The sequence below is a fragment of the Rhinolophus sinicus genome, linkage group LG06, assembly GCF_036562045.2.
Source record: "Rhinolophus sinicus isolate RSC01 linkage group LG06, ASM3656204v1, whole genome shotgun sequence".
Classification (NCBI taxonomy): domain Eukaryota; kingdom Metazoa; phylum Chordata; class Mammalia; order Chiroptera; family Rhinolophidae; genus Rhinolophus; species Rhinolophus sinicus.
The window spans coordinates 125,152,583-125,175,467 of record NC_133756.1 but is presented as its reverse complement, the minus strand read 5'-3'; the positions used below and the strand labels follow the sequence as shown (position 1 = coordinate 125,175,467).

General features: G+C 33.1%; 1 protein-coding gene across 4 annotated transcripts in view; it reads left to right on the top strand.

Moving 5' to 3' along the window:
• Positions 1 to 22,379, top strand: part of TMEM41B (transmembrane protein 41B) — a 36,917-nt gene extending 14,538 nt beyond the window's left edge. For 3 of the 4 annotated variants that reach the window (XM_019728837.2, XM_019728857.2, XM_019728848.2), the window contains 6 exons: positions 7,355 to 7,472; positions 10,336 to 10,464; positions 16,993 to 17,086; positions 17,732 to 17,836; positions 19,137 to 19,275; positions 20,737 to 22,379. In XM_019728837.2, coding sequence (XP_019584396.2) covers positions 7,355 to 7,472; positions 10,336 to 10,464; positions 16,993 to 17,086; positions 17,732 to 17,836; positions 19,137 to 19,275; positions 20,737 to 20,906 — 755 coding nt within the window. In that variant the 3' untranslated portion in view covers positions 20,907 to 22,379. Of the gene's footprint in view, positions 1 to 7,354; positions 7,473 to 10,335; positions 10,496 to 16,992; positions 17,087 to 17,731; positions 17,837 to 19,136; positions 19,276 to 20,736 lie in introns of those variants that run through there. The other variant, XM_074335972.1, reaches the window with a different exon arrangement.
• Positions 22,380 to 22,885: the final 506 nt, after the last annotated feature.

Here is a 22,885-nt window from a genome sequence, read left to right as displayed (position 1 = left end):
ATCCTTCCTTTTTATTAGTAATTCCCAGTTTATTCTTTTTCTTCTCTTCCTTTCCCTCTCTCTCTCTAATTAGTGTTAGAAATTCTCTCTTTAGACAAAAGATTTTGTGGACCTTTTACATAAGAGGGTTTGATTTGCTTGCTGGTATTAGTTAGCTGGGGATGTGATGTCATTAGTAACTACTTAGCCACCTTTTTTTCAGGTTATGAAAAACAGTTTTCGATAATTGCAGATGTTAACTTGGCATTCAAAAAGGAAAGATTTTGGAGACTAGGTAAAAATTTAAGTAACTCTTGATTGAGAAATACATAGTAATGACACTTTAAATGAATTTGTATTTTTGTTCACTGAGATATCTACAAACTTTGACAAATAATTCTGTGTATGTTTGAAGTATTTTCCGTGCTTGATGCAGTGTTTGGTACATTTACTGGGTTCTTTGCCATTACTTTGATCTCTAGTCTAACGTCTGACTGAGCCTTATAGACTGAGGACCACTTTGAAGACTTGAGCAAGGCAATAACATAACACTGAAAGTCTAATTCTTGCATGACAAGGAAGGGTGAGACCAGACAACAGGTAGACCACCTAAAAGGCTCTTCCCCTAATCTGTGTGCAAGGGTGCCTGAACCAGGGTATTTTATTTTCTTTTGTGTTGTTTGCCCTGGCTGATATGTTTCCTGGCAAGTCATAGAAATTCCCCATTTTGATTTAAGAGAACTCCTAGGACTATATTTTTCAACATATATGTCATTACCCTTGTGAGCAATGTGAAATGAATTTGGTTAGTAATGATGAGCCCCCCCCCCCCTTTTTTTAAATGGAAGAGAAAATAGCTTTGCATGTAGTAGGGGGTATTGTTCTTTGAATTTTTTTTTCCCAGTTATATAGATTTTGTGTGTACCAGATCATGATATATTGCTTCTTGTGGAATGCAGTTAAAAAAAAAAAAAAAAAGTGTGAGAAACACTGTCTTGAAGTTGGTTTTATTATTTTTAGAATACAATATTGTTCGAACTTGGATAATTAATCCCTCTCAGATGCCTATTCTAGATCCTGCCTTGCTAATTAGGTTCAACAAATACTCTTTGAAGATCTGCTATGAGCAAGACACTGGCTAAGAAGAACAAAGAAGCTCTGATTACTGATAACTGGGAACTAAAGGTTAAAATTGGCAACTGGACATCAAGGTATCAGCCTATTGGTTGATGCCAGTTTCAACCCAAATATTAGGTGTCAGGATTCTTTTGCTTATAATCAATAGAAAACACAATTGAAACCCTTGCTGAAAGGAAGTTTATTGGTTCGTAGAACTAAATAGTCGAGAGCTTAAGTGGGACTCACTGGCTTTAGTCTGGAACCAGGGGCTCAGTGATCTCATCAGGATCATATTTCTTTGTTTGGTTTGCTTACTTGATGTCGGCTTTACCTTAAAGTTGTTTCCTCCTGAAGGTCCAGGTAAATGCTTCCTTATTAATTTTGAGAAGCTTTTTCCTAGCATTACCAATAAAAGTCTAGATAGTCACTCTGATGATACTGCCTCAGATCAAATGCTTGTCCCTGAACCTATCACTGTTGTCAGAGGGTGTGAGTAACCTGATTGGCTCAGCCTGCTTCGTGTCCTACACCTAGAAAAGGGAGTAGGAATTAGGCTAAGTCAGTTTTCCCAAAGACATGGATCTCTGTGATGGATCTCTCATGATGTTTCTCTATTTGTGTTTAACTATCTTGGTGTAGGACTGAAGAAAGTGAACTTGTAAGCACCGATTTTGGGTTAGATTAGATATAAGGAAAGAATAAGGATTCCAAACAAAGGTGCTGCTTCAGATGATACACCATGGAGTCCAGGCAGGGCATGGAAGGAAGAGAAATGAGGAGTCCAACAGAGGGGAGGAAATGGAAGGAATAAGCTCATCAAAGAATACAGGTGATCAAGGAATGGCATATTGGGATTTAAAATGTCCAAGGTAGAGCAGTCTCTGGTGATGAGAGAACTTAGGATACCCCTGGAAGGGGGTGGCTAAAGTTGAATAGAAATAGCAATAAGAACTTTGAGGCTGGGTGGATCATCTAAATGGATGATGAATCTTTTAAGATTATTAAGAAGTTTACTGTAAGCTTGGACTGTCTTCAGCAAACTGGGGGAGGTGCCTGAAAGTGGTCAGATGATAATGAGTGAGGGTGTGTGGGTTGAATGGTAACAGAGTTGCAGGGCATAAACCTTGGAAAATGAATGAGCTTTTATATCAAATTGGTAGTGCTATTTCTTCTGCTACCTACAAACATGCTCTGTGTGTGTGTGTAATGGTTAATTCTTTGTATTTTATAGTTATTTTTAGCTGTTTAAATTTATACTCTATACGGCCACTTTTTATTGAAATAATTTAAAAATTTGAAAGCCCTTGAAACAAAATTTACTTCCAGCAATACAGCAATCGATTTTTGAGACCTTAAGAAACTTGTGAGTCCCTGTGAAGTTATGTCCTCAGGAGAAATGGGTCTTTGCTTCCTTCATGGTGGGATCAAGTATAGGTTTAGGAAATACTGAATGTTGAAAACTAGTGGACTAGACGACCATTAAAAGTCATTCCTAAGATCTTGTAGGCAGAGGAAGATTTTGCTTTTCAAAAAATTTTGATATGAAAGTAATAAGAGAAACGGAACTACTGCAGGGGCATTAAGGTTATGATTTTTCAGGATAGAAGTTAGAGAAAAGGCGCTTGTAAGAGGAAAGAATTGAAGATACAGGGTGAATGGAGAATTTTGAGAGCAAGATCTGGACAGAAGTGCGCTTGCATTTAATGCAAAGATAAGGGAAAGGGACAACGGAAGATAATTTTGTGAGCAGACCTTGAGTTATAGATTGGGGAGCTCATAAAGTATGGAGGCAGTATCATTGGTTGAAAGTAGGGAAAGGTAGAATTAAAAGCTTGAAGAGGCTTGAAATAGCCCTTTTGGAGAGTGTTGTAAAAGGATTATTGTTTGCCAGTGATAACCTTAGTTGAAGATGGAAAAACATGTGAACTAGTTGTAGGCCAAGGGAGCATGATGATCTGACTTTCTCTAACAGTACCTTTGGCCTGGGAGGGGATTGGAAAAGTAGATAATGGGATAATTCAGATTGGGAGTTAGTATGATGGAAGATTTAGAGGTTAATGAATGTATAAAGTACTGGTGTAGGTAGCTCTAAATGCTAAATAACACACGTGTCTAATGCAGCTGGAAAAGGACATATTATAAATTTGTATGCTACACACTTAGATGTAGAGTTATAGTTAGAACAAGATCTTTACCTTTTCTCTCTGTTTAGAACTAAATGAATTACATGCTAGCTGCTGGGTTTATTAGAATTATACTCAAGAAGGATTTTTGAATCATAATAGCCAACACTCCCTATTTACCAGTTTGTGTGAGAGAGCTTCATAATTGAACGTCACGTAGTTTTATTGCATTCTTATCAGTTGTTTTTTTTGTGTTACACAGTGCTTACAAAAGTTTGCCTTATTTTAGAAAGTGAAGAAAATTAACCTGGATTAATTTTGTTTAAGTGTATATATATTCCATCATCTGACTGTGAGACGACAAGTAGCACTCAGAGTGATTGTGTACTCAGAGAATTCTCAGGGTAGACAGTGTTCTATATAGTCCAGTTAAATGTTTGATACCATTCTCCCCTCTGATCCCTTATTTAGGACTGGTGAATTCATAGTGGGAAGAAAAATATTATCGTTTAATTTTGGAGCCAGCATGCTAAATGTCTTATTTAATTTTTAATTTGAGAACTGTGTTACCTGTTGAAGTGTCAAAAATATGTTTAGCTGCAATACAGGTTAGAAGGATGTAAACTCTTTTCTCGTCTTGTCGTCTTCAACTAAATTTCCCCGTCCCCTGAATCTTGCTTTGGTCACTCTAGACCAATAATCTTGCTTTCCTATCAACTTGAAGCCCCTTTGTACCATGTCTTGAGGATATAGCTTCTTGGGAACGACATTAAGCAAAATATTTTGTACATAACAGTTGCTCAGCAGATAGTCCTAAGCAACTCTACATTTGAGTGCATACCTTGCGTAGTAGAAACCCTAAAGAGAAGTTCCAAGAAAGGGAGAAAAAATCAGCCATTTATTCTTACAGGTAAATTCAGTGTCTATAAATATTTACAGGCTGAAAAACAAACAAAAAACAAAGTTGTTAATGGTTTTGAAGAGTTTGAAAGATATCCATAATATTAAATTATTTGTATCAGTACTTTTTGTGCTCAACCTGATTCTAACAGGCAAATGAAAAGTGAGGGCTGGGCTAATTAATTCCAGATAGATTTTAAAAAAGCATACCTTTAAGAATTAATAGGCCTCCAGAAAAATCACACAGTGTTAACATGTCTTTGCTTTGATGTCAACCCATAGACACCTGTGCTAAATACTCACTATTTATGTATTACTCTTAATTCCTTTTCTAGTAGAGTGCCTCTTTATTTAGTAAAGTAGGAAAATAACCATTTAGCCTTGTGAGAACAGTTTGTGTTTAAATAGGAGTTTTTTGGTTGAATTGGTTTTGGTGCACACTTGTAATTTTTGTTAACTTTTGGCTGATTACTCTTTTTCTTTTTAGGGTGAGTAGATAACAGTCTTCAAGACAGGCATTGAATTAGATATAATCAGGGCAAAATGTAGTGGACAATTCGACATTTGTCATAAGATTCTGCAGAGATCTTTTCATATTTGACCCACCTCAGATGTTTAAAGTCTCTGTTTAATTCTCTGTTCTGCAAAAAAGCATGAATATAAATACATTAGTGAATTAATGAACTAGAGTATTAGGAGGCAGGGATGCCTGGCTTATTATTCCATTGAAGGCATCTTTTGTATTATTTTATGATCCCATTTCTTCCTGCAGTAAATTTTAGAACTATGATATCAGCAAATAAGTTTCTATTTGTGACTTGGTTTTTGAAGTAAAAGTCGTTTTTGAGATTAAGATGAAACATAAAGATAAAATGATAGGGACTAGTTGGGAGAGCAGGCTGATTAACTAATATGTTTAGGTTACAGAAAATTGGAAAAGACTATTTTTTAACCTTACTGTTCATACACTAGAACTCGATAAACCTAATATTGTGTCTCAGAAACCTGCTTCAATGAACAGATAAGAATAATTTATATTTAATATATTTAGCAGTTGGTGTTTCAGCAGAAATTGAATGTGTTATAAATGGATAGTAAAATGCTTTGGAGATATACTTAACACTATTCAGTTGCTTAGGGTTTGTTTTTTAACAGATAGTGCAACCTCCTTTGGGCCTCTGTTTACTTTAACCCTTTCGCTGCTTTAATTGATTTCAAGTTTTGTGTTGTTTTTTTTTTAAATGTGTCCAAAATCCACACACAAAAAAGTTGATATTTTGACTATTTTATGCCTGTGTACTTGAACTCCACAGTAGAGGGAAAAATTTTTTTGAGCCCATAGGGTAAACTTGAACACCGCCGTCAGCGGATGTAAATTTTCATCGGGTAAAATAGGTAGGGTGAACCAGATTGTTGTTTCTTATGCTTTACTGTGCATGTAAATCACCTGGGTATCTTATTAAAATGCAGGTTCTGATTTAGTAAGTCTGGGATGCTGGCTTAGTGTCTGCATTTCTAACAAGCTCACTGGTGATGCTTGCTGATTCACGTAGTTCGCAGAACACACTTTGAGTAGGAAGGGGCTGGATGGTTGCTGCTGCTCTATGTTCAACATAAAATTTAGCAAAATCTTACTAATTCAGTTGTAACGTATATAAAACTGCCATAGTGAGAGAAGGGATAAAATGAAAGTTAAGGCTTTTTGGTTGAAAAGGAACAGAAATCAGTTTAAACCAGCACAAAGAAAGAAGGGAAGTTCTAGGAACATAAGAGACTGTTTCGCTGGTATCCATGAACAAGAAATGAAATCTAACTAGGCTTCAAGGGAAGTGGAAAATTTAAAAAATTGAGCAAGTTAGCTATCTCTCCCATTTCTGCTCTCTGGGTTCCTGTTCCAACCTCCCCTCTTACATTTTCTGGCACGTGTCTTTGGCTTGCCATGTTATTGACTGTGACCTTCACTGCTTGACCCTCAGCCTCGAGATTTACTATTCTTTGAAAACAGTATCTCTTTTTCTTTAAATTCTGAAGAGAAAATTTGGTCAGCCAATAATGAATGTTTCTACTTGGATCAGATGTCCAACCTTGGGCGAGTCAGCCTACTATGTTTGGGAGGTAGTGTTGGAATCTCATGGTAAGAATAGGGCCAGTGAGATTGGTGCCTTTTTGGGGGAGGGTGATGTGTGGGCATGGAAAAGGTGCTAGTTTCCAGAGAAGGGGAGCGGTAAGTAGAGCAGGCAAGGACACCTGTCTAATACACCTTTATGAATGTTTATGAAGAATGATTTGCTAAATTAGTAGAGTACGAACAGCCCTATAGTTTTGTTTAGGATACTTCATAAAAGCATATATAAAAGTTACATAGGCAGTAGTTTGGGGCACAGTGGTAGAGAACATTCTCAGAGAACTAAAAATGATAAATCCTAATTATAGTATACATATATTTTTAAAATTCCCTGAGTGTTATCAGTATTATATACATGGGGTAATGGTAAATGTAGGCAACACAAATTGAACCGCCCACTTCTTCCTCTTTCGCAATCAGTACTAGGTATTAAGGTGTCCTGGCCTCCCCACTATTGACTTGCTTCTGGGAGAAACAGCCCTGCTCATTCTTCTGCTTGCTGTTTCCTGGATCTCATTTCTTTTATTTCGCATGTAATTTTTGAGATGACACTAAGAATTACCTTGTGAGGGAAGGCAAACAAATTCTCCCATTCCTGGAATTACAGACAGAGCCACCCAGAACATTTGAGGTTCAACTATATGCTGAAGCCTTTGGTGTAAAGAGAAAGTATAACATTCACCAGTTGCATTAGCGAATCTTTGGGTTCTTATGACAGTTGAAGTCATGCCAGATGCCTCATTTTTCCTAAGAGACCATTCTGTTTGTGCTGTCAGCTCCCAACATAGATACATACAACTGCAAGTCAGTGATAGCAACAGTTAGAGTAATGCCTTTTCCCCCCATTTGGCTTCTCAACAAACCAAAGCTATAGATTCTGGTGTTCTGCTTTTTCGTGCTTCTAAAATGGACAGAGCCCTGAAAAGTACTATGCCCAGTTAATAAACATCAAATACAGTTGTACTTAAAATTTAATGACACAGTGTTTTGGCCAGAGTGTGAACACTTTTTTGGGAGGAAAGCCTTTAAGGAAATTATTTGCTGGCTTGGAATACTGTCGTCCTTTATATTTATCTTAATTATAGCTTTTTTTGTTTTTCCTTTTCAGAAAAAGCCTGTGTAGAAGCTGGGTCAGCAAGAATGTCGCTTCTTATATTGGTGTCCATTTTCTTATCTGCAGCTTTTGTTATGTTTTTGGTATATAAAAATTTTCCTCAGCTTAGTGAGTAAGTATACTGAAAGAAACTGCAAAAGTCTAGACATCTATAGAGCTGAAAGTGGATTAAAACTTAAACTAAATTTTAAGCAATAGAACTGTTGTAAGCAACAGAGCTGATTGTAGTATATCAGCTCTTATGGCTTGTAGGAGTCCATGTTGACACTGTTATTTAAATACTTTTCTCCAGGTCTGCCTCTTGATTTTCTATGCAGGGTTTTCCTAGCTCTGCTCCCCTAGTTAAGGCCTCATCTTTCTGATGATCCTACATACATGTGCCTATGCCTTCCTCCTCTTCCCCCTTCACTTGCATGTATATATACATACAAAACTAAGTTCAAGTTTTGTGAAATGGATGGTGGTTTCTGATATTTTCTAAACTATTATTTTATTTTTACTTTTATTATATCTTTTATTTTATCTTATTTTATTAATTTATTTATTTATAGTTTTATTAGCATTTATTTGATGTTAAATTTACTCCTGGGCCATACGTTTTTATTTCTTCAATTTTTTTCTGGGTGACCTTTTTCTTCTGTGCAACCTCCTCTTCCACCCATGAACTCTGTAAATTCTGTGCTGCATCTTGGGAGCTTTTCTCACCTGGATGTGCTCAATGACCAGAGAGTCCACATCTAAACCCTTAAGTTCAGCATTACTTGCTGCATTTTTAAGCATGTGCAGTAAAAATTCTGCGCGCTTTTTGGGCCACTGACCCTGTGTCCAATCCTACTGTTTGGCCTGGGCATGTCTCCCAACTCCACCATTGTAATGACGGAACGGCACACGTTGCTTTTGTGACGTGACATCCTTTAGATACTTGGTGGCTTGTCAGATATGTATACCCTTGATGGCAGTTTCACGAGTGTTCTTAAAATGAACATGAAGATTTGAGCCTCTTGATTTACATGCTTTTGTGGGGTTCTCTGGGTCAAGCGAATAACGAACCATTTTCTGAGTTACCTCAGGCTGCTTAAGGGAAGAGCTCATTTTATTTTTTAATGCTAGTAGTGACCAAGTAAATTTATTTTACAGTCCATAAAGGTATTGACCTGCAGTTTGAAAAACACTGATGGTCTCTGCTTTCCGCCTTTTCTATACCTGTGTTCACTCTTCCTGCTTTTCCTTGTGACCAATTTTTGTCTTGCTTCTATTCATTTCCTCACTTACCACATCTGTGTCACTTAGCTCTTTTTCTCTTCCATGTTTTATGGAAATGATATAGTGTTGAATAGGTACTTTTCACAGTAAAATGGACCTTATAAAAGACTTGCATATCTAATACACATCCCCAATTAGCGAAAACGTTCGGGGTGACATGAGTTTCAGAATTACAGTTTTTTCATTTTTGAAAAATAACTTTATGTAGTACCTCCAGCAGGAATCTGGGGCAGCAACCCATAATCAAATACATTAATAGTTTTGCAGAGAAACCTGCATCATAAAAGACTATAAAGAACTTCATGTAAGTGTGGGTTAAGTTTTGCTGACAAATTATAAAGAACTGTTGGTTTTCAGAGTTTCTTGAATTTTAGGGAAGAGATTATGGACCTGAAACATACTTTAATAGGGCAAAATATCCCATGGCTATTTAACCACAATAATACGACCCTTGTGTAATCATGGATTACGTATGGGACTACTAAAATGTAGTTAGACTTTCAACCAGGGCCAGCCTGGTGGGGTAATGTATAACTGAAATGTCATTTCAAGGTATCAGGAAGTTCCTGTTCCTCTAAATTCCTTTCATTAACAATTTCTTATGCTTGAAAATTTATAGTTAAACCTGTTTATATTTTAATACTTTGATTTCTGCATCAATGTAAATGCCTTTGGGAGGATGGCATGTTGTATTGTGTTAATATTAGTATGATTGAATTTTAGATCCTTTCTGGTTTTGATCAAACAGTAAGAAATAAAAAGCTGACTTGAAAGAGGGAAAGAATGTAGAGTGTAGATTAAGATTGTCTTTGTTCCCAGTCTGTTCTGAAAATAACATCACATGTATAATATGCTATTATAAACCTTTTATTCTTATTTCTTTCTGTGTTTGTGTTGTATGTGTGTGCATGTACACCCCTATAAAGAGTTTTCTCAGTTTTTAAATTTGTGATGGGAAAACCCATTTACCTGCTATTTTTATAGGACTTAAACAGCATTCTGTCATTATTGTCCAAGGTCAGTTAAATTTTATCATGTAAATAAATTGGCACAATATACATTAAATGCAAAGATAATTATTTGAGGTTTTTATGAGCAAGAAATCATTCCATTCCAAACAAGAAACCAAATATAAAGTAAAATTAATAGAAAGGGAAATGTTTTAAGTTTTTTTTAAATTTATTATTCAATTATAGTTGACATATAATATTATATTAGTTTCAGATGTACAACATAGACAATGTTTAAGTTTTTATCTGAACTTCGAGTGGAATATTGCAGAAAAGGTGTAAATTATAAATTCAATAAAATTTTTACTTAATTTCAGTTGTAATTGATTATTGACTTAAGCTTATCATGAGAATTACCCAAAATAATGTTAAAAATGTTTTAAATATTGCTAACATCAGTGGTTCATTTCTTAATTCAAAATTTACACTAACTTTGAAGCAGATGCTTTTAATCTTCTTAATTTGGGTCATCCTGAGCTTTCATATATAGAGTACATGTTTCACTATATTAATTATATTAAAGCACTGAAAAACAAATAATTTTAGACTTTTGAACTTAAAAATTGTGAATTTATACTTAACATGTTACAGATCAAGGCACCATCATTTTGGATAAAACTTCATGTTTTGAAGTTGACTGACTGTAATGTTAATTATCTTGGCAAATTTCTGATCTAAAATTTTTCACTTTTATTTCTGTAGAGAAGAAAGAGTGAATATGAAGGTTCCCAGAGATATGGATGATGCCAAGGCTCTAGGAAAAGTTTTATCCAAATATAAGGACACCTTTTATGTACAAGTACTTGTAGCATATTTTGCTACATATATTTTGTATCCTTTTAATTGAAAAATGTTTTCTACTTTTGTTCAAGAAAAAGATTTTTGTAAAAGATTTGTTCAGTTATGCGTAACTTTTTCCTTTAACAAATTGTTAATGCAGTATAGTGATATTAAATAGAATATTGAAAAATTGTAAAAAATTCTTTAATCCTATATCTTCAACTCAGTTATTATTTCTGGATATTTATTACCAGTTTTGTTGTATTCTGCTCATTCTACTTATAAACATTTTCCTTTCCTTTGTATTTGAGATAATTATTTTATTTACTATTATTAGTTAATTGATTGTCTTAATTTAAATAATTATTTTGAATTAATAGTCATCATACCATAATTTTTAAAAATTTCCTTAGGTTTGACGATATAATTTGTATTTAATATTTTTGCTTTTCTACATGTTATATTATGCATTTTTCCTCATGATTTTTTTTCTTCCATTTAATCGTTTTTTCTGTAAAAAAAAAATCCTAAGAGGATACTTAGTCATTTAAAGAGTAAGGATTTTTTTTTTTCATAGTATGTAAGTACTTATTTCTTTGTTTTATAAATGTATGTGTTGTATTTTAACTAGTCAGGAAAATAACTTTATTCTTTCTAAATATTTTCAAGCTGCTTATGCTACTAGTGATTAAATCTTGCAATTTGTGGACTTTAATTTCTGATTTTTTGTATCTTTTATTCTATTTTCCAAATCTCAGTTAATGAAAAACATCTTTGATGTTGTAACAGTAATCATTGTCCTTTTAAAACCAGCTTTTGTTTTAAAAAGGCAAGTTGCTTTGTTATTCTCTCATACTATTTTTATGCTTGCTTCTCTTTTTTGTGTCCAGAATTTCTTTTGGTTTGTTGGACTTTTCAACTAAAACCTTTTCTCATAAAATTCAATAGCATTTTCTTTTCTTGGATTTCTTTTGGAATATATATATATATATATATATATATATATATATATATATCTTAGTGACAAATACATTTATGAAAGCTTTTGCTGTTAATACAAACATTGCTCTTTTACTCAGCTGGTGACATACAGTTTTACTTAGGTAGCATACTTTATGTAGATATATGCTTTGTCATTATCTTCCCTATGTATTATTAGAAAAATTCGAATTTGGGGAAAATTTGGAGAATAATTATTACACACCTGTCTTTTGACAGGTCACTTGGGGCAGTTATTTGTATATAAACTGTTTTAATTGTATATAAACTGGTTTAAGAAATCCATAACTGCTGCCTTTTCCTATTCCATTTTGTCACCCATCTGAAATCTTTAGTATTAGGCTCACAGGTTATTTTCCGTCTATATTCTTTAACCATAAATTAAAATATTTTCCCCAAATAAGAAAAAAACTTGGTTTATCTCTTTTATTTGGCTTTGTAAAGTTTTTATGAACATTTTATGAACATGGCATATAGTTTCTATTTACTTTAGAAAATCATCATTTTTGCCCCATTTAGGGAGGGATATATGGCTGAGGAATAAAGGCAATGCCCACCCATTGGGTCAATCAGCCAGATAGTATAAATGAATATTGACCACCTATCAGGTAATGTTGTAGCCTGATTGTCTTAATATCTGCATGCAAATTAGTAGAAGAGAATAAAGTGCCCTGTAGAAAGTGAGTTAGAAGTGTAGGAATGGGTTTATTATTACAAAATACACTTGGTTGTAAATTTTAAATTATTGGTTAATGTCCATTTATAAGGTTTTATTGCATATTACTGTTTGTTTAATAATTAAATAATTGTAATGATTTTGCATCACGTTTTAGAGTTTTTATAAGATAATTTGTTAATGTTTTATGAATTTTTTTTTATTTACACTTTTGAATCTTAAGTTGAGTATTAAAAAGATACTTTTTTAGAATGAGAAAAACTTTATCTTAGGGCATATAACTAGTACAGCACTGGTTAATAGAAATTTAATATGAACCACATGTAATTTAAAAATTTTCTAGCTGGCACATTTGAAAAAGTAAAAAGAAAACACCTGAAATGCATTTTAATGATACATTTTACTTGAACCAATATATCAAAAATATTGCTTCAACATGTAATCAACATAAAAATTATTACTGAGGTAATTTACATTATTTTTTGATAGTAAGTCTTTGAAATGTGTGTATTTTATACTTACAGCACATCTCAGTTCAGACTAGACACATTTCATCGTCTCCACAGGTGCATGTGGCTAGTGGGCTCTACTCAACAGTGCAGTCCTAGGACCTTCATTTATAATACCTAGCTTCAAACTCTTGTATAGAAATCACTTTTTACATTACAATTACTTCATCCCTAGCACGTATTCATTTAACCAGCTTTTAAAAATACTAATTATATGCTAAGTACAAATCTAGTTTTGAGCATTCAAAAGCAGAACTATTTCCATCTGGAATAATAGGTAGTTATGGGTAGAGATATGGCGCATTCTAGACAGAGCAAGTCTAGAGCAGCGCTTACGAGCACCAGGCATGATTAGGAAGTGATCAGTAATCCAGTTTAGGTAGGGTATAAGGTGCGGGCAGGGGAGGGTTAAGAATTAATTTTATTATTTATTTATTTATTTAGAATTAATTTTAGGAAGATTGTCTAGGCACTGTACTCAGATTATGGAGATCTTCGAGTACCACGCTAAGGAATTTAGAATATCCATTTGGTATTGAGTAGTCATTGAGAACTTTTGACAGTAAAAGTGTCACCAACATCTCATTCCTGTTTGTTTCCCTGAGGCTAAAAGAGTAACTTAAAAATTTCTTATGGGAAGTTTAAAACATACACAAAAGTGAAGAAAATCATATAATGAACTCCTATGTGTCCATCACCCATTTTCAGCAATTATTAATATTATGCCGGTCTTATTTTTGGAAGTTCTTTGAATTTGTATTTTTGACCTATTAGAAAAAAGTGAAATAGGTAAAGGGCCCTGTTTGTGGTTGGGAAAGGAGATTAACATTTACTTTGATTTAAGATATACTGAGTTTTGGGGCCGGCCCGGTGGCTCAGGCGGTTAGAGCTCCGTGCTCCTAACTCCAAAGGCTGCCGGTTTGATTCCCACATGGGCCAGTGGACTCTCAACCACAAGGTTGCCAGTTCAATTTCTGGAGTCACGCAAGTAATGGTAGGCAGCGCCCTGCAACTAAGATTGAACACGGCACCTTGAGCAAAAAAAAAGAAAAAAAAAAAGATATACTGAGTTTTAAATATTCAAATAGAAGTATCTATACCCAAATGTCAGTCAGTAGGGGACTGGTTGAAGAAACCATGGTAAATGTAAACACGAGTACTATGTAGCTGTTAAAAAGGGTGAGAAGTATATGTGCTCTTAAGGCGTTATATCGAGGATATATTATTAAGTGATAGAGATGAAACAGGGATCAAAGTGAAACTTCTCTAAATTATTTTATTGTGTCAAAATTATTTTAAAGTTTGACTTTATATTTCACATCATTATAAAACCAATTAAAATGAAAAGAGAAACAGGAATCTGAAAACTAAAGCAACCTCATACCCATTATGATGGGTACTATAAAAAACTAGAAAATAACGAGTTTTGGTGAGGATATGGAGAAATTGAAACCCCTATGCATGCTTGATGGAAATGTAAAATGGTGCGGCGACTGTGGAAAACAGATAATGTCTTTGCAAAAAATGAAAAACAGAATTCCCATATGATTCGGCAATCCCATTTCTGGGTATATAACCAAAAGAATTGAAAGCAGCGTCTTGAAGAGATACCCATGTTCATAGCAGTGTTACAATACCCAAAAGGTGGAAGCAACCCAAGTGTTTTTTAATGGATGAATAAATAAAATGTGGTATGTACATACCATGGAATGTTATTCAGCCTTAAAAAAAAAGGAAATTCTAATGCATGCTACAACATGGATGAACCTTAAGGACATCATGTTAAGTGAAATAAGCCAGTTGCAAAAAGACATGCCATATAATTCTGTGTGTATGAGGTACCTAGAGTAGTCCAATTCATAGAGACTGAAAGTCAATGAATAGTTATCAGGGGCTATGATGAGGAGGAAATGGGGAGTGTTGTTTAAGAGTATAGAGTTTCAGTTTTGCACAATGGAAAGAGTTCTGGAGATGGGTTGCACAACAATGTGATAGTACTTAACTAATACCAAACTGTACCCTTGAAAATGGTTCAGATGGTAAATTTTACCAAAATTTTTTAAAATCTAAAGCAAAATTAAATGATGAATTTAACAGTATATTCAGTTGTTGGGGATGTGACTATCTAGAGGAATTATTTCAAATAACCTTGAAAACAATAATGTGACTGTATATCCCTTCTGGGATAAATACAAAAGAAATCAAACTATTCTCAGTTATTATATTGTTGGTAATATTGTTCTGAAATTCTTAAATATATAAAAAGTCTCAGAACTATACTACTGTATATATTTTATATAAGACATATTTAATAGTATGTAAAGCAAATAGGTATTTGTGACATTAAGAACGAAGTTTTTTTCATGTAAGAGAAAAGAAATACAGATCTAAATAAAACTAGAAAGTTAAGCTCAAGTTACATTTTCATGCAGAGAGAAAAATGGCTTTGTTAATACTAAAAAATAAAAGAGGAATGTATTAAACCGTTCTAAGGGATACAATAGGCAGAATTCAAACAGTGGTAAATTCCACAAATGACCTGGTTTCTTCAACAAATAAATTGAAAGGAAAAAAAAAAAGGAAACTACACTTAAGTGCTACAGTGAGCAAATGCCATGTGTGGGCTTTTTTTTTTAATCCTGATTTGAACAAACTAGCTGTAAAAGAAAAATTTTGGGAAATCTGAACACAGACTAAATACAGAGGGTATCAAAAAAATGTGTGCACATTTTTGAAAAGGAAAAACTTTTAAAATTGTAAAAATATATACTGATAAAAGAAAAAGGAAAAACTATTAAAATTGTAAAAATATATACCAATAACAAAAGATGAATACAAGTCATGTGGATACATTTTTCTGGCATCCCCAGTAGATATTTAGGATAGTAAGGTATTATAGTTAATTTCTTGAATTCTGACTGTGGTATTATACTTATGTTAAAAAGAAAAGGAATTCTTTTAAAGGTATTAAAGTAGTTGCGTATTTTTAATGATATATGTGGGGTTTTCTTCAAAATAATCCAATGTAAGAGATACAGACAAACCAAGATTGTGTGTTAATTGTTGAAGCTGTGTATGGCTTTATAGGACATTATAATACTAGTTTTTCTACTTTCATATGTGTTTCAAACTTTCCATCAAGTTCTGAAGAGCTCTGTAATAAAGTAATAAAGCTTATTTTTAATTATTTTTTAATGGAGATATGCAGTAGACGGAAAATTTAAGACTGGAAAGACGGTTATTTGAGATGGTTATTTGACTGGAAAGGTTGAATGGGAGATAGAGAATTCAGTTATCGGTATATATGGCCATATACTTGAAGCCATGGAAATTGCTGTCTTTGTTAAAGGAAAGGGAGAGTGTGGCTAACAGCATTAGAGAGGCCCCAGATTTGAGGATGAGGAGAAGGAAAAAACTAGAGAAGGAATGATCTGTAATGTGGAAGAAAAGGAAGTTTCATGAGAGAGGATGTTTAATCCTATGCAGGGGTCACTAAAAAATGACCTGAGAAAAAGTCGTTAACTTAGGCTGCGAGGATATTTCAGTAAGGAGGTGGACCGGTAAGCTGGGTAACAAGGAGACAGATACACCTCTGTCAGGGAAAGCCTAGATATTCTTTGGTTTATGGACATCTGAGTGGTTTTATACAGGACAGATCCCATGAAAGAGCAAGAATTTGAGAAAGAACCCAGAAGGAAGAAAACTGAAATGAAAACATGAGTAAAATGGAAACTAGAGAAAAAAGGAGATTTAATGGATGAAGATAGAAATTTTAAAGTAGGAAGGAGAGATGTTGAAGGAGTTCACTCAGTCTGCCTTGTAAGTAAATCATGTGGCTTAGTTTTGGCTCCAAGACAAAACTAGCAACTAGAGGAAAGTTGAAAACAATTGTTTTCAAAATAAGATTTGTGATTTTTACTATAATTTTCACCCATTCTTTAAATTAGTGAATTGAGGCAAATATCAATAAGTTAAATTAGAAATAAGTAATTATTATACTTTATATGTACCTAGATTTCCACGGAAATCATGTTTCCTGAAAACATTGGGGAGTAAATGCAATGCATTTGAGAAGCATATTATTTAACAGGTTACTGAAGAACTTTTTCTTCTGTGTCTTTTTTTATTTCCTTCCAATTCCTAATTCCTGTTTTTTTGGCCGAATTCCTCTGTATCTGGTACGTGTTAGTAAATGTTCAATTTCGAGTTAAAGGCATTACAACCAAGGAGTCATATTTTTAAATTTTTGACTATAATTTTATTTTTTAATACTGCAATATGGATATAATCTTAACATGCTAATTTATGTACTGATACTTTTTTCCTGAAATGTTGGATTTGTCTTTTAAAAATTCCACTTAATTATGTTTTAATCCTTAACTTAAAAGTTAACAGCTTGCAAACATTTGCTATTCCAGGCTCCATATTCCTCAGTATACTCTCAGGGTTTCTTTATCCCTTTCCACTGGCCTTATTTCTTGTTTGTTTGGTAAGTATATAAAGTAAAATTGGGAGACTAGAAAAAAAAAATCATACTTTAAATAGAATGAGGAGGAGGATGGCATTACTAATCCCGCTAGTTAATATAAGCATAAACTCATTAGTTTTAAGAGGTGTTTAATGTTAAAGTAATATCTAAGACCCTTCATAAGGAGGTGTTATAGTTTGGTTTGGTTTTTTTTCCCTCGGACTGGGGTATCATAGCCTTAATTGCATTCATAGGCTCTGTTTTTACCTTTTCTTATGTGTTTTATAAAAATAGTCCAAGAGTGTCGGTGGGCAAAATGAGTTAAGGCCCAGGGCTGGGGGTGGTATTTTCAAGCATTGCAATTGAAAACAAAATCGGCTCTTGAAGTTTTATTCTTAGGCTAAAGGCTAACATTAACTATTTGGATATAGTCACTAAATTTAATCACAAATGCCAGTTTGTTGTAGCTGGTCTCATTTTAGTTATAATTTGGTTTGAGAAAGGACTAGATGCAATGGGTTCCTGTTCTCTGCAAGGGATGCCATGCAGAGTGTTCTCCCTACGCCCCAAGAGAAGTAAACTAGTCGAGCTTTTCCTTCAATGAATACATTCATGTGAATAAGATGGAAAAATACAAAATGCTTATGGCTTCTTGTTATTTTCTAGTGTTCTGGACTCGGTGCCTCATTCTGCTACATGCTCTCGTATTTAGTTGGGAGGCCAGTTGTGTACAAATACCTAACAGAGAAAGCAGTAAAATGGTCACAGCAGGTAAACATGTAGTTTTTAATTATTTAATGTAATTCTTTGGCTAATTGGGGGTTAATGTATAGTTCTACATAAATTAACAGACTCAGGGCTTTAATAAAAATGATCTTTTGGCCAAAACAAAATCAAGCGGTAGGTAAATAATGAAGGTTAATAATTTCAAATACAAAGTTTTTGTACCTATAACAGTAATTATAAATCTTCATTCCTAGTAAGTTCAATTAGAGCAGAAGTCAAAATGTCGATGTAAAGGAATCCACATATGTAGCTGCCTCACCTGTTCTGTGTTGATGCAGTTATGCTGTCAGCGGGTCACTGAAGAACTTGTATCAGCCCGCTCCTTTAATAAAGCATTTCATCAGAGGGAACAACGTTATCTTCATTTAGGATTACTGTAAAGACTAGCAATAATAAAAATAAGCACTGTTACACAGAAAAGTCCAACATATATTGCTTAGAAAATCCTATTTTAATAAAGAATCAAAAGAAACACTGTTAAATCTTGGGGGAATTTTAGAGATCTTAGCCTTACCCCTTTGTTTTACTGACTAGGACTTTAACGGAAATTAAACATTTGGCCCCAAATCACATTTCCATGTAAAGCAAGATCTAGACTTGTAGGTTAATGCTCTTCTCACTTTACCACATATGTAATGAATATTAAAATCATTTTACATGTAAGTTTTCTTTTGAATTGCTGTTTTCTGTAATTGAGCTTATTAGTTATTCAAAGAAATGTTAACTGTAACCACTGCTTATATTTAATTGATTAAATATTTCCATATACTTGTTTAATCTCATTTATCAATAATGAATGAATTCACTCATGTGATATTATAATAACATGAAATAAAGATTATCTGAATTTTTAAAAAATTGGAGGCTAGGTATATTGATGTGTTATCCTAGTCCTTTACATTGTAGGAAGTTAAAGGCCTTAAAATGTTGGTTACTTGATGTATATTTTATATCTAGTCATAAGTTTAAATTTGCCATTTTATGTTTAAAATGTCATTGTTGAGCCATCATTATGTACTCATAGGCTGATGGAGAACCATCTTTAGTAGTGTAATGTTAAGCTAGAAGCACAATTTAAAAAAACCTCTCATTCCATATTATTTAGTTCTGGTAATGAGCATTTGATAAGTAGTTCATTATAATTTCAAACTCCTCTTTTGATCATTTCTAATGGATAAACTCTGAACTATCAAAGAGGAGAATTTGAAATAAAGTATTTTATATTAAGCATTTATTTTCAAGATTGACTACATCTTGATCCTAATTCTTTTCTTTCTTATGACAGGTTGAACGTCATAGAGAACATCTTATTAACTACATTATATTTTTGAGAATAACACCATTTCTGCCTAATTGGTTTATTAACATTACATCTCCTGTAATAAATGTACCTTTGAAAGTTTTTTTTATTGGCACTTTTCTAGGTAAGGCCCCTAGTTTATGCTGTGTTAGAACTCATTGTGTACATAACTACCAATGTCCAGCTAGGCTAGAATTCACCTCTTCACAGACGTGCCAGGACCATGACACAGCCTGGCCTTCATAAATAGATGCTCAGATATGTTTGTTGGACTATGTTGATTTTTGTGATACTTCTTTTAAAGAAGAGCACTCTACTGGATATTTTTTCAATCATGAAGTATTAAGCAGCATTTTAAAACTCCATTCTCTCCTTCAGTGGAGAGGGGGGGAAAAATCAAGGTGCTGTTTTTGAATAATTTTCTCCTTTGTTTTCTAATCAAGTACTGAAATATTGAACTTTAATTTTCAGTAGAGAGTTGATCCTATTTTTCACTTTATTAAAACCATTATTTATTATGGGCAGTACCAAAAGTATGGGGGAAACAAGGATTAACAAATGTTCTTGCTTTCAAGGAGCTGACATTTAATTTTGAAATTAATCAGTGGACATAAAGATTCATTTATATATTTTATTAATTCTGATGGTTCTTAAGTAAGAGTATTCTGCTCTTTCAGATTTAAGTTGAATTGTTTAGCAGATTTTTCATACAGTGAGTGTTAAATTAAAATTTAATACTTATGAGAATAGATCTTTTTGAAAAGAATCAAAATCAATTTTTTTATTGTTACTTTTTGAAAAATTCATTGACAAACTTAAAAATCTCATTGGGGTAATTTTGGATTTTATAAAATAATGTTAGCATTCATGGAATGAGAAGAGATTTTTTGTCCAAATTTTACAGATGAAATACCTAGAGATTTAGTTAATTTCAGTTTGGGGTAAAGCATTTTTTTTCAGTTTGTTCTGGTTTTTAATGAAATGTGATCATTTTGCATGTGCTCTTGTTTAAAATATTCTTTTACTCATATTTGGAGTATCTTTCCATTTCTGAGTATCACCTACCACTTCATTTTTAAGTATATTCTACCAGGGATGAAGACAATTTACTCAGTCTTATTTTTGCACATTTGGATTATTTCCAGATTTTTATTACTATAATGATTTGATGAACGTTCTTGAGACTAGATCTTTGCTCATACGTACTGTTATTTCCTAAAGTTGAAATTTCTGGATCAGAGCATATTCTTTTTTTTTTAAAGGCTCTTGATAAATGTTATATTAAGTTGGTGCAAAAATAATTGCGGTTTTTGCAATTATGTTTAACCTTTTAAACCGCAATTACTTTTGCACCAACAAATAAAATAATTTCCTGGGAACTTTTCTTGGGTTTTTAAATCTATTATCCTTAAGACGTGATTATGAAATATGTAATTCTTTATATGGAAATATTAACTTGGGGGGCTTTAAATGAAATTAAAAATTTCCAAAATGGAGATTACTGTATTCTTAAAATAAATTTTTTACATGCAGAAAATTTTAATTATAAAAAACAATTGATGATTCTTACTGTTTTTGTTTTTAGGTGTCGCACCTCCCTCTTTTGTAGCGATCAAGGCAGGAACAACACTGTACCAGCTTACAACAGCAGGGGAAGCTGTTTCCTGGAACTCAGTATTTGTTCTAATGATTTTGGCTCTTCTCTCTATCCTCCCAGCCATCTTCCAAAAAAAACTAAAGCAGAAATTTGTGTGAAAAAATCATCTGGCTTTTAGTTTTCCTATCATCATCATCATCATCTCAGGATTGGCAGGTTTATGTGTTAAAATCACCTCTTTAGTAATTGAAACAAGGGATTTGTAAAATAAAATTTCCTATAAGACAGTTAAAATAACGCATTTAAGTGTCAAGGGACAGAAGAAAATGAGAATGAAAATTGATATACTATGGAAAATGCTGTCAGTAGTTATGGTAGCCATCTTGTAAATTACTATTCCAAGGGTAGCTATAGATAATTAGTAATGGCATGGTAAGAAATTCTTGACCTAGTTGATTCATTCAATTTAATATATTCATGAACTGGCTATAGATACTTACCCTTGACTTGATATTTTAATAGTTTTCTCTCTCATCTCTTACTAATAACTAAAATAGATATATAAAAGGAAAGATTCTAGATTTTTATAAATAATATTGTAGTTCTGGCTAATACTAGCCTTCTTTCAGAGCATAAACTTAAAACTAAAGCTCAAAAGATATTTACATCTTTTTCCTCTTTTTCTGTTTGCGGTAATGGATTTGTTCAGAAGTTGCATCTTAGTGGACTACTGACTTTGGGAAGGATATCAAGTTATATTTATTTAGTGAATTTTGTTATTGTTTTTTGCTGTTCTAGATTATATCATGGATTAGTCTGAAATTTAAAATTCTGACCAGTCTATTTTCATCTTTTTTTCTAGTTTTCACAGTATTTCCACTGTGCATATACAAAATAGTGATTACATGATAATTGTATCATATTGGTGATAATTTATATTCAGAAATATTTTGTTACACAGTTCCCCTCTACTATCTTAAAAGGGGATCAAAAAAGCAAACATTCAAAGTATGTAGTTTTTAGATGTTAGATTTAATATTACTTTATATTTTGAAACAGAAATAGTGACAGCGCAACATTTAAGGTATAGTTTATTTGTTCAATGACTGTAAAATTTACCTCATTTATTTATTAGTCTGGTCATTAAAGTATGTATTATGTAATTATCCTTTGCATGATACACTTACAAGAATGCCTTGTTTCATTTCTGTTGATGGCTTTTTTGTTTGGAGCTGTTTTTGATTAATGCAGTTTCCCAATTTAGTGTTTTCACTTTTTATAACTCAAAGTATAATTAACTTCTCACATGATCACAACTCTATTTAAATAGTCCTGGAAAAACGAAACAGCATTTTGCTGCTACTTAATGGTATATGCTTGATTCTTGGACATAACTTACACGTAAAGTACTCTGTCAGTTTTACCTTTACCCAAGACTGTTATGTTGAAAAGTACTTCAGCTGTGGGGAAAATCCTTGTATGTTTTTATTGTGAGAGGTATGATCATCCTCAAAGCCTGTTTCTACTACATAATGTGGACTGATTTATTATTTTTTCTATCACAGTATTAACAAATGGATTTACTGTAAATACAAAGAAAATATATTGAGTAATATACTATTCTTATGTCATCTGGCCTTTTGTGTGAAATTATTTATTGTTATTTCTAGCAGGGTTTCCTTCCTTTCTTATTGACCAGAGACTGAGTGATAAAGCTTTTGTTATTTTTACAAATGAACTTAAAACATAACCTTTTGGACAAAGTTCACTAACTATTACTGTATAAAATGTAATTGAATAAATTTTTACCAGACTTTTAAAAATAAAAGTAAGAGTTTGGACTCAGGAGAAGCCTCACTATTTTTTTTTTAAACTTTATTTTAAGAGTGTTTTTCCAGGACCCATCAGCTCCAAGTCAAGTAGTTGTTTCAGTCTAATTGTGGAGGGCGCAGCTCACAGTGGCCCATACGGGGATTGAACCGGCAAACCTTGGTGTTATGAGCACCTTGCTCTAACCAACTGAGCTAACTGGCCGCCCTGAGAAGCCTCACTATTTACTCCAGTGTGTATATATTGTACTTAACTCTATTCTCAGGTATTTTCCCTATCCTTATCATTGATTCTTTCCCTTTACTGG